The sequence below is a fragment of the Schistocerca piceifrons genome, chromosome X, assembly GCF_021461385.2.
Source record: "Schistocerca piceifrons isolate TAMUIC-IGC-003096 chromosome X, iqSchPice1.1, whole genome shotgun sequence".
NCBI lineage: Eukaryota > Metazoa > Arthropoda > Insecta > Orthoptera > Acrididae > Schistocerca > Schistocerca piceifrons.
In genome coordinates, this window is record NC_060149.1 from 491,179,928 (window position 1) to 491,197,535 (window position 17,608).

Here is a 17,608-nt window from a genome sequence, read left to right on the forward strand (position 1 = left end):
GTGCAGCTACATTGTGCCCAACTAGCTTTCATTGTACTTATCAACCAAGCTTATGACATTTTACATATCCAAACATTGATAGTCCTTAAAGAGGTGAGAAATGATTGTATTGCAAATGGATTAATGAGATTATTGCATGCCTGTGTACTCCCAAATTCTTTAATACCTTCCATTCCTTTTGTAACTGTTTCCAAACTGAACATATCCACTAAAACAGGCAAAGAAAATTATTGTATATAGCTGTGTTGTTTTCTCCCTGTAGTTTTGTTGTGTTTTTTGTGGTGGACAGTAATTGAAATTAAAATATTTGCATATGTTTGACTTCTTTTTTTGCTCTATAGAATACATTATAGGGTAAATATTGAAGCTGCCTAATAGTGTTATTCCCAGTGGTTTCTTAGATAAACACAGAATCAAGTTTGCTCAGAAAAATCCTGAAGCTAAAGTGAAGGAATCTGTAAATCATTACCATTAAAAGTAACGTGTTTCCAGAAATTGAAGCATTGACACACTGCACTTGTATATTAAAAAGTTTTAACACACAAATTTGTCAACATTTAATGTTGTTTTAGGCCACATTGATCTATAAGGAGTATCTGAGCAGGAAGTTGGCTAATGTATGTCAACTTTTCACTTTGAAGATTACGTTTTGTGTCACAAGAATCATGATCTATAGTTAGTTTGTTGACTTTTATCTGTAATCCTCCAGTACCTGCAGTGCTCTGCTGGATGACCTCGTTTGGTTACAGAGACCCCACATTAAGTAGGAGTACTTGTTAACCAAACTCCCACTAAAAAAGATACACTCCTGGAAATGGAAAAAAGAACACATTGACACCGGTGTGTCAGACCCACCATACTTGCTCCGGACACTGCGAGAGGGCTGTACAAGCAATGATCACACGCACGGCACAGCGGACACACCAGGAACCGCGGTGTTGGCCGTCGAATGGCGCTAGCTGCGCAGCATTTGTGCACCGCCGCCGTCAGTGTCAGCCAGTTTGCCGTGGCATACGGAGCTCCATCGCAATCTTTAACACTGGTAGCGTGCCGCGACAGCGTGGACGTGAACCGTATGTGCAGTCGACGGACTTTGAGCGAGGGCGTATAGTGGGCATGCGGGAGGCCGGGTGGACGTACCGCCGAATTGCTCAACACGTGGGGCGTGAGGTCTCCACAGTACATCGATGTTGTCGCCAGTGGTCGGCGGAAGGTGCACGTGCCCGTCGACCTGGGACCGGACCGCAGTGACGCACGGATGCACGCCAAGACCGTAGGATCCTACGCAGTGCTGTAGGGGACCGCACCGCCACTTCCCAGCAAATTAGGGACACTGTTGCTCCTGGGGTATCGGCGAGGACCATTCGCAACCGTCTCCATGAAGCTGGGCTACAGTCCCGCACACCGTTAGGCCGTCTTCCGCTCACGCCCCAACATCGTGCAGCCCGCCTCCAGTGGTGTCGCGACAGGCGTGAACGGAGGGACGAATGGAGACGTGTCGTCTTCAGCGATGAGAGTCGCTTCTGCCTTGGTGCCAATGATGGTCGTATGCGTGTTTGGCGCCGTGCAGGTGAGCGCCACAATCAGGGCTGCATACGACCGAGGCACACAGGGCCAACACCCGGCATCATGGTGTGGGGAGCGATCTCCTACACTGGCCGTACACCACTGGTGATCGTCGAGGGGACACTGAATAGTGCACGGTACATCCAAACTGTCATCGAACCCATCGTTGTACCATTCCTACACCGGCAAGGGAACTTGCTGTTCCAACAGGACAATGCACGTCCGCATGTATCCCGTGCCACCCAACGTGCTCTAGAAGGTGTAAGTCAACTACCCTGGCCAGCAAGATCTCCGGATCTGTCCCCCATTGAGCATGTTTGGGACTGGATGAAGCGTCGTCTCACGCGGTCTGCACGTCCAGCACGAACGCTGGTCCAACTGAGGCGCCAGGTGGAAATGGCATGGCAAGCCATTCCACAGGACTACATCCAGCATCTCTACGATCGTCTCCATGGGAGAATAGCAGCCTGCATTGCTGCGAAAGGTGGATATACACTGTACTAGTGCCGACATTGTGCATGCTCTGTTGCCTGTGTCTATGTGCCTGTGGTTCTGTCAGTGTGATCATGTGATGTATCTGACCCCAGGAATGTGTCAATAAAGTTTCCCCTTCCTGGGACAATGAATTCACGGTGTTCTTATTTCAATTTCCAGGAGTGTATTTCTCTTTCCTACCCATCGCAGTGGGAGTGTGACCACCTCTTCCAAGGCTTTTCCTTAAAAAACCTACCATTACTACAAACAATTCCCCACATAATTAGGTCATGGCACCTGTTGTTGTAACCATTTCCAGCCATGCATTAATGCATTTGACAATCTTGTTGATGCATGGCCATTCATGATTCCGTAGCAACTCAAAAACGTACACATTGGTGCGCTAAATTTCAGAAACTATCTTTGTCAGGCCACTACTGATACCACATTCCTAGCCTTACCAGACTGTTATCCTCCCTACACTACATTGGCTTGATCAGTGAAGATGTGCAGGCAGCACAAATGTACAAACCACAGAATTGAGTATGACAGTAGTTCACACAACCATGCCAGTGGTGTCTCAGAGTGGGCAAATACCTGTTGCTTCCATAGCGAGCAGCAAAGATCAGATGGATATCCTTGATCACACAGCAGTAGTCCACACTGTGAGAAATGTGGTGGTGGTGGTGGTGGTGTAGATAACAGACACGATAAAAGCCACCCACATTGCTCTGCGAAATAGATGGTGACAACAGTTGTGCAAATGCAAATAGAAGCCAGGCTGTTGAAAAATGAACACATACATGAGCAATAGTCACAGACTGTGAACTGGAATTGAAATATTTAACCCAAAGAAAAAAAGCAGCAAATTGCACACAAAAATCTGCCATTTATGATGTGGATAAATGTGTTATTTGGCAACAGTTTCTGTGACAATATGAACAATACTAGAAAATACGAACTTAACAAGTTTATGATGTACAGACCTAGACTTTGTAGCTAACAGACAACTCTTAACAAGGAGCGGGTATGGGGGTTAGAGAATAGTTGAATGTTGATGTGGTTTAAGGTGGCTGGTATATAATCCTTAAACTGTTCTTACTGGTGAGTGTTTGTTGTATAGGTGTTGAAAAGATGAATTTCAAGATTTTAAGCAGGCCTGAAACAGCAAATGTTGAAAATCCTCATGGTAAATGATAACAGCCAAACAGTTGCAGGATAAAGATTTATTGAAATCCTTGACCACAGTTTCGGTATATCTAAATATATCATCATCAGCAGCAATACTACACCTGAACAGGAAGACACCTTCATTAGCAAAAACTTAGCACCATAACTGAGAAAGAAAAAAACACTTACAGCTTAAGTAACTGTATAATTACCAAAGTATTACAAGCACAAAACTTTTAGTCACTTACTAAAATCACATCCTGCGGTGGAGATACATAAAACAATCGTACCAAAGGCTTCGTCAGTAGTTAAAACATCATCTCCATTTATACAACATAATTATGAAGAGAAAGTTGATGCAGACATGGCAGAGCAACAGTACTTCACTTGTGAATTAGCGTGAGGAGGGTGTGGAAGCCCTAGGGCAGACAATTTCACTGACAGAGGGCAATTGTGGTATGTGCGAGACACTAGCACACATTAAAACCCATGGATACATACTCATGCACATCAAAATTTTTAAAAGTTGTGCTAATTCAAACCTTCTGACTTAATACACAAAACATATCAGAACCGTATGAAAACACCTACATACAATAAAAATATGATACCAATTTACCTGTGTCCTAGTGTCAAGCAGACGAAGCTTGAGCTAAGGAACATATCTAATGAGAGAAGGCGCTAGTGTTATGTGTGAGAATCTTGTAACTTAAAGACTAAGATACATACACTACTGGCCATTAAAATTGCTACATCATGAAGATGACGTGCTACAGACGCAAAATTTAACCGACAGGAAGAAGATGGTGTGATATGCAAATGATTAGCTTTTCAGAGCAGACACACAAGGTTGGCACCGGTGGCAACACCTACAACGTGCTGACACGACGAAAGTTTCCAACCGATTTCTCATACACAAACAGCAGTTGACCGGTGTTGCCTGGTGAAACATTGTTGTGATGCCTCGTGTAAGGAGGAGAAATGCGTATCATCACATTTCCAGCTTTGATAAAAGTCGGATTGTAGCCTATCGCTATTGCAGTTTATCATATCGCGACATTGCTGCTCGCGTTGGTCAAGATCCAATGACTGTTAACAGAATATGGAATCGGTGGGTTCAGGAGGGTAATACGGAATGCCATGCTGGATCCCAATGGCCTATCACTAGCAGTCGAGATGACAGGCATCTTATCCGGATAGCTGTAACGGATCATGCAGCCACGTCTAAATCCGTGAGTCAACAGATGGGGACATTTGCAAGACAACAACCATCTGCACGAACAGTTCGACGACGTTTGCAGCAGAATGGACTATCAGCTTGGAGACCATGGTTGCGGTTACCTTTGATGCTGCATCACAGACAGGAGTGCATGCGATGGTGTACTCAACGACGAACCTGGGTGCATGAATGCCAAAACGTCATTTTTTCAGATGAATCCAGGTTCTGTTTACAGCATCATTATGGTCGCATCCGTGTTTGGCGACATCGCGGTGAACGCACATTGGAAGCATGTATTCGTCATCGCCATACTGGCATATCACCCGGTGTGATGGTATGGGGTGCCATTGGTTACATGTCTCTGTCACTTCTTGTTCGCATTGACAGCACTTTGAACAGTTGACGTTACATTTCAGATGTGTTACGACCCACGGCTCTACCCTTCATTCGATCCCCGCGAAACCCTACATTTCAGCAGGATAATGCACGACTGCATGTTGCAGGTCCTGTATGGTTCTTCCTGGATACAGAAAATGTTAGACTGCTGCCTGGCCACCACATTCTCCAGATCTCTCACCAATTGAAAACGTCTGGTCAATGGTGGCCGAGCAACTGGCTCATCACAATACGCCAGTCACTACTCTTGATGAACTGTGGTATCTTGTTGAAGCTGCATGGGCAGCTGTACCTGAACATACCATCCAAACTCTTGTGTGACTCAATGCCCAGGCATATCAAGGCTGTTATTACGGCCAGAGGTGGTTGTTCTGGGTACTAATTTCTCAGGATCTATGCACCCAAATTGCGTGAAAATGTAATCACATGTCAGTTCTAGTATGATATATTTGTCCAATGACTACCTGTTTATCATCTGCATCTCTTCTTGGTGTAGCAATTTTAATGGCCAGTAGTGTACTAGCGAAAACAACCAAAATGTTACAGTAAAACGAAACCATCTGTCATCATGAATAAAAACATAACAGAATCATTTAACCATTGGACAGACAGTTAGACCCATTAAAGTAAGATATAAAGAACACATGCTGGGTAAAAATGGGGAAAACGTGTATAATTCCACATTTGCTGAACATCTATGGCTCTTACAGCATACGCCACGTAGAATTGCTACACGAAGCGAGTTATGGTTACAAACTGGACCTGCTCGAGGAATTAGAGATTTCCGAGCATCTGTCTCAAGAAGATGGTTTTATTCTTAATGAACAGGTGCAGCTTAGAAACAAAAATTTTTTGGTTAGTTTCAAACCCCTCCTAGCTCTAATGTAATATAGTCTGACTGACTAGAAGTTAGTTATCTTGTCTTTTGATGCTGGTGAGATGTGCCTTTCCTGCCTTGTTGGGATTTTACATATTTTGATGTTTGCTGTTCGCGGCCTTCGATGTGTATGTGTGGTTAAATGATTCTGTTATGTTTTTATTCATGACAACAGATGGTTTCGTTATACTATAACATTTTGGTTGTTTTCACTAGTATGTATCTTAGTCTTTAAGTTACGCGAGATTCTCGCCCATAACGCTAGTGCCCTCTCTTGTTAGATGTGTTCTGTAGCGCAAGCTTCATCTGCTTGACACTAGGACACAGGTAAATTGGTTTCATATTTTCTATTGTATGTAGGAGTTTTTACATGGTTCTGATATGTTTTATTTATTAAGACAGAAGGTTTGAATTAGCACAACTTTTTAAAGTTTGATGCTCATGAGTATGTATCCATGGGTTTTAATGTGCGAGTGTGTCTCGCTCATACCTCAAGTGCCCTCTCTCAGTGAAACTGTCTGCCCTAGGGCTTCCACACCCTCTTCACAGTAGTTCACAGGCGAAGTACTGTTGCTATGCCGTGTTTGCATCGACCTTCTCTTCATAATTATGTTGTATAAATGGAGATGTTTTAACTACTAACGATGCCTTTGGCACGATTGTTTTATGTATCTCCACCGCAGGATGTGATTTTAGTAAGTGGCTAAAAGTTTTGTGCTTGTAACACTTTGATAATTTTACGGTTACTTAAGCTATAAGTGTTTTGTTTTTTTTTTTTTCTTTCTCAGTTATGGTGCTAAGTTTTTGCTAATGAAAGTGTCTTCCTGTTCAGGTGTATTTTTGCTTCTGATGAAGATATATTTAAATATACCGAAACCGTGTTCAAGGATTTCAATAAATCTTTATCGTGCAACTGTTTGGCTGTTATCCTTTACTGTGAAGAAAAGATGAATTTACTTACTAACAATTAAAATGACTGCAGTCAGTGAAGCAGCATGATGAGATAGTGTAAAGGTCACAAAGTAGTATGATGAGGGCAGTGTGTTCACTCCAGCTATAAAATGAATTTTGTTTGTGTTCGATGAGATTTCGGGATTGCTTCTGGATCATGTTGACTTCTTGCCACGATATTTCGGTTGGCAAATCGTCCAGCCATCTGCAGGTGAGTGTTCGTCATTGGAAACTGCAAATTCCTGGAGTCAACTTTATAGCAAAAAAAAAAAAAAAAAATTTGGTGTGAAAATGCATGCTCATTGGCCTCCATCACAGGAGCGTCCTCAATCAAAATCTGCGCACTCTGGAGCTGCTGTTCTATCTGTGGTGCGCAGGCGCATGCATAAAGGTGAAAACTACATGTCCACCGGCGTCGCTAAAAACAGGCGTCAGATGTCGCCAGATGTGTCATTATGAATAAAATGTCTTCTCAGAGGAAATTAGAGAGATCACCTTGTCTCAAGCCTTGTCCAGTTGAAAACCGCCATCACGATTTATAAGATTTTGCACTAGTCGTATCTCCACAGATTCTTTAATTACTGAATCGCAGAAAGTTTTCGCTGGGGCCAAGATTTTTGTGGCAGAAAAATCCATAGCGTGTCCTGTGGTAATACAGTGCTCAGCTACGGCCGACTTACTGGGCTGTGAAAGGCGAATGTGGCGTTCGTGTTCATCGCACTTTTCATGTACTGTGTGTGTCGTCTAACCAATGTAATCTTTGCCACACTGGCAAGGAATTTTATAGATCCCAGCCTTCCGCAGACCCAGATCCTTCTTTACTGAACCAAGAAGGGCACTAATATTTGCCGGGTCCTCAGAATCCTGCCTATTTTAGACGAAAGGTTGCCGATGTATGGAAGGAACGCCCTGGACTTGAATAGCTCCTTATCTTCTTGATTTTGTAGGTGGTCACATTTGTTCCTTCTTAGTGCTGTTCTAATTTGATGTGGAGAGTGACCATTACCTCTGAACACCAGCTTTAAATGTTCCAGCTCCTTTGTAAGGCTGTCTCCATCAGAAACAACATGAGGCCAGTACACCAACGTTCTAAGGACGCCGGTAGTTTGTGCACGATGATGACAACTCGACGCTTCCAGGTAAAGGTCCGTATGTGTTGGCTTACGGTAGACACAGTGTCCTAATGACCCATCCACTCTCTTAGTAACCAAGACGTCCAAAAACGGCAAGCAACCATCCTTCTCTATTTCCATTGTATGCTGGATGTTCTTGTGGATTGCATTCAGATGTTGCAAGAACATCTGAATGCAATCCACAAGAACATCCAGTTTACGATGGAAATAGAGAAGGATGGTTGCTTGCCATTTTTGGACATCTTGGTTACTAAGAGAGTGGATGGGTCATTAGGGCACTGTGTCTACCGTAAGCCAACACATACGGACCTTTACCTGGAAGCGTCGAGTTGTCATCATCGTGCACAAGCTACCGGCGTCCTTAGAACGTTGGTGTACTGGCCTCATGTTGTTTCTGATGGAGACAGCCTTACAAAGGAGCTGGAACATTTAAAGCTGGTGTTCAGAGGTAATGGTCACTCTCCACATCAAATTAGAACAGCACTAAGAAGGAACAAATGTGACCACCTACAAAATGAAGAAGATAAGGAGCTATTCAAGTCCAGGGCGTTCCTTCCATACATTGGCAACCTTTCGTCTAAAATAGGCAGGAGTCTAAGGAAATATGAATTTAAAGTAATTTTCTGGCCACCGGCAAAGATTAGTGCCCTTCTCGGCTCAGTAAAGGACGATCTCGGTCTGCGGAAGGCCGGGATCTATAAAATTCCTTGCCAGCGTGACAAAGCTTACATCGGTCAGATGACACGCACAATACATGAAAGGTGCATTGAACATGAATGCCACACTCGCCTTTCGCAGCCCAGTAGCTGAGCACTGTATTACCAGAGGACTCGCTACTGATTTTTCTGCCACGAAAATCTTGGCCCCAGCGAAAACTTTCTGCGATTCAGTAATTAAAGAATCTGTGGAGATACAACTAGCACAAAATCTTATAAATTGTGATGGTGATTTTCAACTGGACAAGGCTTGGGACCTGGTGATCTCTCTAATTTCCTCTGAGAGAAGACATTTTATTCATAATGACACGTCTGGCAACATCTGACGGTCTGTTTTTAGCGATGCGGGTGAGCATTCCGACAGAGGGCGGACATGTTTTCACCTTTATGCATGCACCTGCGCGCCACAGATAGAACAGTAGTTCCAGAGGGCGCAGATTTCGATAGAGAACGCTCCTGTGACTGAGGCCGATGCGCATGTGTTTTCGTGCCAATTTTTTGCTATAAAGTTGACTCTGGGAACTTGCAGTCTCCAGTGACAGACACTCACCTGAAGAGATGGCTGGACGATTGCCAGCCGAAGTATCGTGGCAAGAAGTCAACATGATTCGGCTGCAATCCCGAAATCTCATTGAACATTCAATACGCCGGGAAAACTTCAAGAATCACAATTTTGTTTGTCTTTTCTCTTTATCATTAGTTTTGCTCTACTTTCTCTTTTGATAACAATTAACAACTGTCTTCATAACAGTGATAAGAAAGTAGATGAGAAAGAGATAAAATGCAAGTGATTTCAAATTTGATGTGCATTAACTGTATGCATATATATTTAATATGTTACAGCTACAATTTTTTGAATGATATTTGTCATAAAACCTAAACTGTTCTCACATCGTGAATGTATGAAGACACCTTGCCATGGTGGCATTTAATTTTTGTGAGTATAAGGGGAAGCATTCCATAATAATGGTTTTCCATCTATAAATTTTGCAGCCATACACTGTTGTTTTATTTAAACTCCGCATTCGTCTCTCTTATTTTCAGTCACATCCATCAACAGTTTTTTACTCTGACAAAAAAAAAAAAATGTGTGACTGGTATCGAATCTAAGACCTACAAAGTGCCAGTCTGAGGCTATGCGCCTTGACTTTTTCTCTATTCTTAATGTGAAAAGTATTTTAATGGATGATAAGTAAATTGATCATGTTCAGTCACTGAGGATGATATCCTCCGTGTCAGTGTGGACTGCTTTACAATGTAATATCAAGCATCTTAAGCTACATCACCATTGCTGTAGCTATAAAAAACACGATTTACGGAACATAATACCTTATAGAGTAACACATAAGATGCAATGAAGTACAGGCTGTGCGTAGCACTGAACATAGTTCCTGGACAGCAGTAATACAGGCGGACCACTTATTTGTGATAGCTTAAATAACATTGTTATATTGGTGACCCACCAAAGCACGCCAGAGGCTCTCCAGAGTGTACCTGGAGGCTGACCCAGGTGGCCTCTGTAAGTGGGCCTGTGAACTGCGTGGACGTATAAGCTCTGAAATTGCGTGTCATGAGTGAAGGTACATCGTTCCTCCCTTCTAGTGGGTGGGAACACGTCCATAAAAACACTAGGCACAGAAAAATGCATGGTACAGAATACGTACTGGTAAAAGTACTGGTACCATGAAAAACAAGCAATGATCTGACAATCCACTGACATTACGTCCTGGAAAACATCAGTGACAGTGCTGTCATCCGTTTCGTTGCCCGATGATGACAGCTGCTGCAGCATGTAGCAGGCAATCACTGGTGAGTAGGGGTGATGATGGGTTGGCTTGGTGCACCCTCTCTTGTGAAAGGCCGTAGGGCAGGACAGGGGACGATGTTTCCATAGAAATGTCCTCATCCAGGTCAGCGGTTGGTGCTGGAGGCAACAGCAGTGGCATCAGAGATGATGGCTGCACAGGACCCAGCATTTGAGGCAGCAGCAGCAGCTGCAGCGGGGGCTTCACCAGCAATGGCAGTCTAGGAGTGGGGGCAGAGGCAGGAACCCCAGGGAGCAATCTGCCAGGTAGACACTCACGATGTGGGGCAAAGTGGACCATCTGTGACACAGGAACAGACATCTGCGGTGGCTGGGATGTGGGACGTGGTGGTGGTCCCTCTGTAACAGAACCCCCCTCCGTTTGTGCCACCTCGTGCACAGCTGCAGCTGGTCGAAGTGATGGGATATCCACTCATCAGGACTGTGGACGATGCACAGGCACCGGCCCCAGTGACACTCAATGACAGGAGGTACTCAGTTTGGCTGGCAGCTGAAACTATGAGTCCAGACAGGCCCATCTGGCTGGAATCGTTGCAAAGTTGATGACACTGGAGGACGCGATGTCAAATGAAGCAGGTTAAGGAAGGTCTGTTGTTGGCATGTAGCAGCTCCGCTGGGTTTTTGGCCCTCACCGGAGTGAAATGGTACAAACTCAGAAAATGGTCTAAAGCTGGTTCAAGGGACTAGCCAGATACATACTCTGAGTTTTAAATGTCCCAACCATGAATTTGGTCTCACCATCTGATTGAGGGTGAAATGGGAGAGCTGCGAGGTAGTGAACACCAGTAACCTGACAAAAAGACGCAACAAGAAACAAACTGGGGCCTGTTATCAGTAATGATGGTATACGGAAAATTGCAGAAATTTAAGACAGGGCCAAAATAGTGGCCGCAGCGGATGTGGGCAGATAATGTGCCACATAGGGAAATTTGGAATAGGCGTCCACTATAATGAGGCCTTACTGATTTAAGAAGGGCTTGGCCAATATACATTCCGATGGGCCAAAGCTTTGGTGTGAGAGGTCTTCCAATGACCGATAAGCAGAAGCTGCAGTACGTTATGACATAAGGAAGCGGGAATTACAACCCAGGGAGCAGCGTTCTCTGTAGTGAACAAGAGAACCCCATCAAACACACAAAGGCGGTGCTGGACACACAAATAATTACGCAAGGGATTGGAGACATGGCCCAGGGATTTTTCCGGCCAACCATGCTGCACAAAAGAGGTGACCCAACTAAGTACAGGATCGGCAGTGACAGGTGATGCTATCCTAGCACTAGTAATGGGAAACTAATCGACTGCATTCTAGTTCTCAATTTGTAAACAGAAACAAAGCAACTCGTGGTCAGTCACTGGGTCCCGCCGGATTGGAAGGCGGGATAAGGCATCTGCATTGACGTGTTGTGCCGTCGGCCAGTAATGGATCTGATAATGATAATGAGAGAAGAAGAGAACCCACTGTTGAAAGCAATGTGCTTTCTTGTCTGGCACAGAAGCCGAAGGGTTAAAAAGAGCAACCAACAGCTTGTGATCTGTGACTAAATGGAACTTGGAACCAAACAAGAAGAAATGAAATTTCTTGAGGGTGAACACAACCACTAAAGCCTCCTTTTCAGTGTAAGAATACTGCTGCTGAGTGGGAGTTATAGTCTTAGATGTGTAAGCAATGGGTCTTTCAGATCTGCCCGCGTATTTGTGCACCAGTACCGTTCTGAGAGTCATCTGTAGCCAACACAAGATGCTGACCTGGCTGAAGAGTGGCAAGACACTGGGCAGATTGCAGCTTAGATTTAAGCAAAGCAAACACTCGGTCATAAGCTGGGCCCAGAAAAAAGGGTACACTTTTACGCAAAAGTGCATGCAGGGGCAGAGCAACGGTGGATGCGTCCAGTAGAAACTTAAAGTAGTACACCACTTTGTGGAAACGCTTGCAGTTCCTTAATGGAGGTCAGCTGCAGCAAAGCCGCAGTTGCATCAGCATGGTGACACAGTGGCTTGACTCCTCTGTGAGAAATCTCGAAACCTAGATACTCAATTAATGGCTGAAAAAATTGAGATATGGCAAGATTGCCCTTGAGACCTGCAGACTGCAAAACAGAACGGTGATCAGAGATTTCTAAGGTGGTCTTTTGCGAATGAACCCAAAAGAACGATATCGTCGAGGTAATTTATGTAGCTGGGCACAAAGGCTGTCACCTGTTCTAAAAAATGCTGGAAAATTGTGGGCGTGCTAGTGGTGCCAAAAGGTAAGTGTTGATATTGATATAGGATGAAAGGTGTATTGGTAACAAGAAGATGCCTAGTGGCTTCATTGAAGGGGAGCCGGAGGCATGCTTCTGACAAATTTATCTTGGAAAAGTAGTGGACACCTGATAATTTTGCAGCAACTCGTCAGGTTGGGGCAAAGGGTATGTATCTATCACAGACTGTGCGTTGATGGTGACACTGAAGTCGCTGCAAGGCAAAGCTTACCTGTCGGCCAGTGGTGTAGCCCATTCATTGGAAGAAATAGACCGAATGGCATCAAGTGACATCAAATGGTCTAATTTGGCCTTGACAAAGGTGCACAACGCGACAGGCACATGCTGCGCCTGAAAAAAAAAAACGGGGGCTGGCTGACTCTTTAACGGTAGTGTGGGACTGAAAACCAGCAGCACAATCAAGCCCCAGGGAAAACATATGAAAAGTCAGTACAGGGGGACTCCAGTTGCTGATATGGAAGTCGATCTGACACTAAATTTATCTCATCAGCAATGGACAAACCAAAAATGTTAAACGCATCTAACCCGAACAGGTCTATTTTGTGGGAATTATCTACTACAAGGAAGATGAGATAGCGAACAACAGATTAGTAAGAGACAGGAGCAGAGAACTGAGCTAGAACTGGAATCTGCTCTTTATTGTAGCTGACCAACTTCCGTGAAACCTTTGTAAGGGAAGGAGAGCCTAAGTCCACATATGTTTGTGCATTTACTGTAGCTCCTGTGTCCATTTGCATTTTTAGCAGTTTATTAAACACATCCAAGTCAATAAACTATTTGTTCAAGGAAACAGTCATTGTAGAGATACAGTTTATGTCCATCGCTGTTACTGCGTCCACCACATTTGAAGAGCAGTTACACACCAATGCAATGGGCCTATCTTTTGACATTTGTTGCAAACTGCCCAACACTTAGGACATGCAGCATGCTTGTGTTCGATGAAGCAGTACAGGCAAGATGGAAGGGGGCTGTTGTGACGTGGCCTGTTGCTGCTGTGCTCATAACTGACACTGCCCCATGCGATGCTGATCCTAAGGTTATACTGCTGCAATGGCTTCCCCATCATCCTGAACACTTGCAGCATGCCTAACAGGGGTTGACTGAGTGGCTTCAAATACCTTTCACCACACAGCAATCTGCTTGCCTGTGGCCCATGACACTTCAAAGGACTGTGCTATATTGAGCACATCCATAAGCATCAGATTCTCACAGTGAAGTGCCTTGTTCCAGACTTCCCTATCTGGGGCCATGTGATCAGCTTGACCCATACTGTGTGCTAGTGACAAATTTATGATGGCGGTTCAGCCTGTGTAATTCTGCAGCGGAGGCTTTGCAAGATTGGATTGGATGTTTCTGGCAGTGGTAAAATTCTACATACACCGCAATGACGCATGCATTCTGTCACAGTAATAGGTTGTGAGATGCTTGCTCATTTTATCAAATGATAAATTGGCCAGTCCTTGCAAAGGTGCAAGTTGGCACAACAACTGATAAATGCGAGACGAAAGCCAGGAAAGAAAGAAAGAAAGCCCTACCCAGGTTTGCATAACCCACACAAAAAACCTGGAAGGGTTGGCGTAACCATGTCTCGTAGGTATCCCTAACTTCAGCAGATTCATCATTTGCTGGAAAGAGTGATTGTTGCGCTGACGGGAAAGTAACCTGCCACAAACACTCAAATGTCACTTTGAGAGCGGTGGCGAGAGCCTGCTGTTGTACTGTGAAAGCTTTGTGCTGGAAAATGATACGTTGGAATGTTTCTTCCAGTAAGATGTTTTTCGGGCGTCTTAGCACTGACACTAACATGCGGAGAAATCATAACCCCCGTCGCCAAATTTGCTACAGCAATGACACGATTTGTGGAATATAGTACTTAATTGAGCAACATGTAAAATGTAGTCAAGTACAGGTTGTGTGTAGCACTGAACACAGTGAGTGGACAACAGGAACATGGATTACAGAATAGGCTGAGCACTCATTGTGATGGCTTAAATAATACTGTTTCTTTGGCTATTCACCAGAGCATGCCATGTGTCCGACCCAGGTTGCATTCAACCATTTACATTGTGCACCAATCCCCATTCCCATCCCTCGTTGTCCACTTGCTTGTTCTCTCGATGAAATTTGTGTTTAAAATATAGCAAAATAACGAGTTACCATGTACAAATGAGACAACATAATTTCAAAAGAGGAAAACTACATTAATTTTTGTGGAAATTTGGAGCATGAAAATTAAAGTGGCTGGTGGTTTATTTAGACGAAATGTGGATTCATACATATTATTCTGTGAATAAATGCTGGCAGAGTGATAGTGTGCAAGGAATATTGTCAAGCAAAATTAACATTCTGTGTGTGTTCATTGTATTATGCAGGGCATGTGTGTACAAATGTGTAGGGTGTGGCAGTGTTTCATTTGTAAGGATACTGTATGATTTACTGTTACTGCCTCCCTCCGTCTTTCTTGAGCATCAACTTGACATAATGCCACCTCCCCAGGTCTTCACTTTAAATAACGTGATAGTAGAAACATTTTTTCAGACTCTAAACATACTCAAAATGTTTTCACCCAGAATCTGTAATTTAAGTAGTTGATTTTTATTTGTGGTTTCTGTCCTGAACTTACGTAGAAACAATTTCCTTTGAACAAATATGCAGTTTTTTTCTATCATATACAATGTATTCAAAAGGTATAATGTCATGATATTCATGTTATCCTACTTTCTTTTGCAGCACAAACTGTGCAGCTCCAAGAAAGCGAACTTGAGGAAGAGTGCTTCAGTAATTGGAAGATAACAGTACCAGAAACTTTCTTAAATAATAAGTAAATCAGTTATACTCACCTGTTTTGAGAATTATCACAAAGTTTTTGACAAAGAGCAGGGAGCAACAGAGACATGGCTAAGTTTTGTGGTTACCCTGATTATAAAGCTGCACTTCAGTCAGCTGATGCCATACTTTGTGCACTTGATGATCTATACTTATGTGAGTTACAATCGTATGATTCTGGTTTTAGTTTATCATTGGTGGATCGTAAACGTTCTGAATCACAAGGAGCCACTGTTGGAAGAAGATTAGCAGTGTCAGGTCGCGGTGATGAGCTTAGAGCAGCTAATGCATTGCTTATGTTAACTAGAACTGACCATGACATGAGGCGAGCTCCACCACGCGTGCAGCAAGCTGTACAGCAGAATCCTTCAGAACTGGAAACAGTGCAACAGAGTCACACTCAATTTGGAACCCTGCAGCAGAGTTCCTCACAGACTGGGGAGACAAATAGGAATTCTCAACACAGATCTGTGCAATGGAAACTTGCACAAACTACTAAGGTACAGCAGAATCATTCACAAACAAGAATGGTTCAGTGTAGTTCCACACAGACTGTAGCTGTGCGTCGAAATCCTCCAAAGCATCAGATTACAAAGGCAAATACCCCACAGCCTAAACCTGTTCAGTCTTATACAACTCAAACTAGGTCAACACAGCAGACAGTGTCACACACACAGGCAAGACGACAAGGTGTGTCTCAATCTGAAATAGCAATGTGGAATCCTGTAGAAGTGTTTGTGCAGCATGGTTTTCCACACTCTGAACTCAGAAGGTGGAGACGTCCTAAAACAAAGAACACACATGGCTCATCACAAAAAGAAGCAACACAGCAGACTGCTGCACGGACAGCACCCAAACAAGACAAACATCCACAGACTAAAGCTGAACAACCCAACTCACCACGAACACCAATATTGCAACAGGCTCTCTCACCTGAGCAAGAGAATTGCCCGCAGACTGAATGGGAAGATGTGGATGTGGTAATGGTACCAATAAATGAAGTTGTTCAGCACCTTGCACACCAAGAGGAAACAATACCATTACAAGTACATACTTACATCATTAGTGCACTGCTGCAACAGCTGTATCGGAAAGTCCTTGCTCAGTGCAAAAATGGTACAGTAAGGCAACTAATGTTGGAAAGAAGCTATGAATCTTACAACTATTGTTACTCTGGAAACATGCGTACAGCCATTTCAGAGACTAACCCAGAAAGTAAAGAATATAGAGAGAAAAGCAAAGGTGCTGGTAACACTGTCACATTTGGAAACTCTCCAAGGGGAAGATATAATGAACGTTCTTCAGGTGTCCAGGAAGTGGAAGGCTGCTTCTCCACCGAAAACCGAACAAAGCGGCGTGAATTCGGGTTTTTTCAAGCAGGACCACCACTGAGTTCATATGGAGTTCCTCCTCAGCAGCAATCTCAGAGAAAACTATCTCGTTCATCGAGCCAATGGTAAGTGCAAAGCAATAATAATATGGTAACATTTTTACAGGTAAATAGAAATTGTTACAGCAAAGTTATGTATATGTTGTTGTTGTTGTTGTTGTTGATTTCAGCCTGAAGCCTGGTTTGATGTTTCTCCACATGCTAGTCTATCCTTTGCAAGCCCCTTCATCTCTGCATAATTACTGCAACCTGCAACCATGTGAATCTGCTTACTATAGTTAAACATTGGTCCTCCTCCACAAACCTCCTCCACCGCATCCCCCCCCCCCCCTCCCCAAATTTCCAAATTTAAGATTCTTTGATGTCTCAGGATGTGCTATGAACTAATCTCTTTGTAATCAACGTGTGCCACAAATTTCCTTTATCACCAATTTGCAATATTGTACACAGACAAGTACCTGCAGAAGAGATTTTCTAAAACTTTTATTTATATTTAGTACTAACAAATTTCTCTTCATCAAATGCTTTCTTACACTGCTAGTCTGCATTTTATATCTTTCTTCTTCGGCAAACATGTTATTTTGTTGCCTAAATAGCAAAGCTCATCTACTTCTTTTGTGTCTCATCTCCTAATGTAATTCCCTCAGCTTAACTGATTTAATTTGATAGCATTACATTACCCTGTTTGTACGGTTGTTGATGTTCATCTAGTAATCTTTTCAGAACACTACCCATTCTGTTCAGCTGATCTTCCACATAATTTACAGTCTATCAGAATTACAATGTAATTGAAAATTCTCAGAA

At 43.5% G+C, this 17,608-nt stretch overlaps 1 protein-coding gene across 3 annotated transcripts in view; it reads left to right on the plus strand.

Annotated features, from left to right (window-relative positions):
* Positions 1–17,608, plus strand: part of LOC124722958 — a 192,789-nt gene that overhangs the window by 87,295 nt on the left and 87,886 nt on the right. For all 3 annotated transcript variants that reach the window (XM_047248125.1, XM_047248126.1, XM_047248127.1), the window contains one exon: positions 15,319–16,870. In XM_047248125.1, the coding sequence (XP_047104081.1) occupies positions 15,483–16,870 (1,388 nt within the window). In that variant the 5' untranslated portion in view covers positions 15,319–15,482. The remainder of the gene's footprint in view (positions 1–15,318; positions 16,871–17,608) is intronic.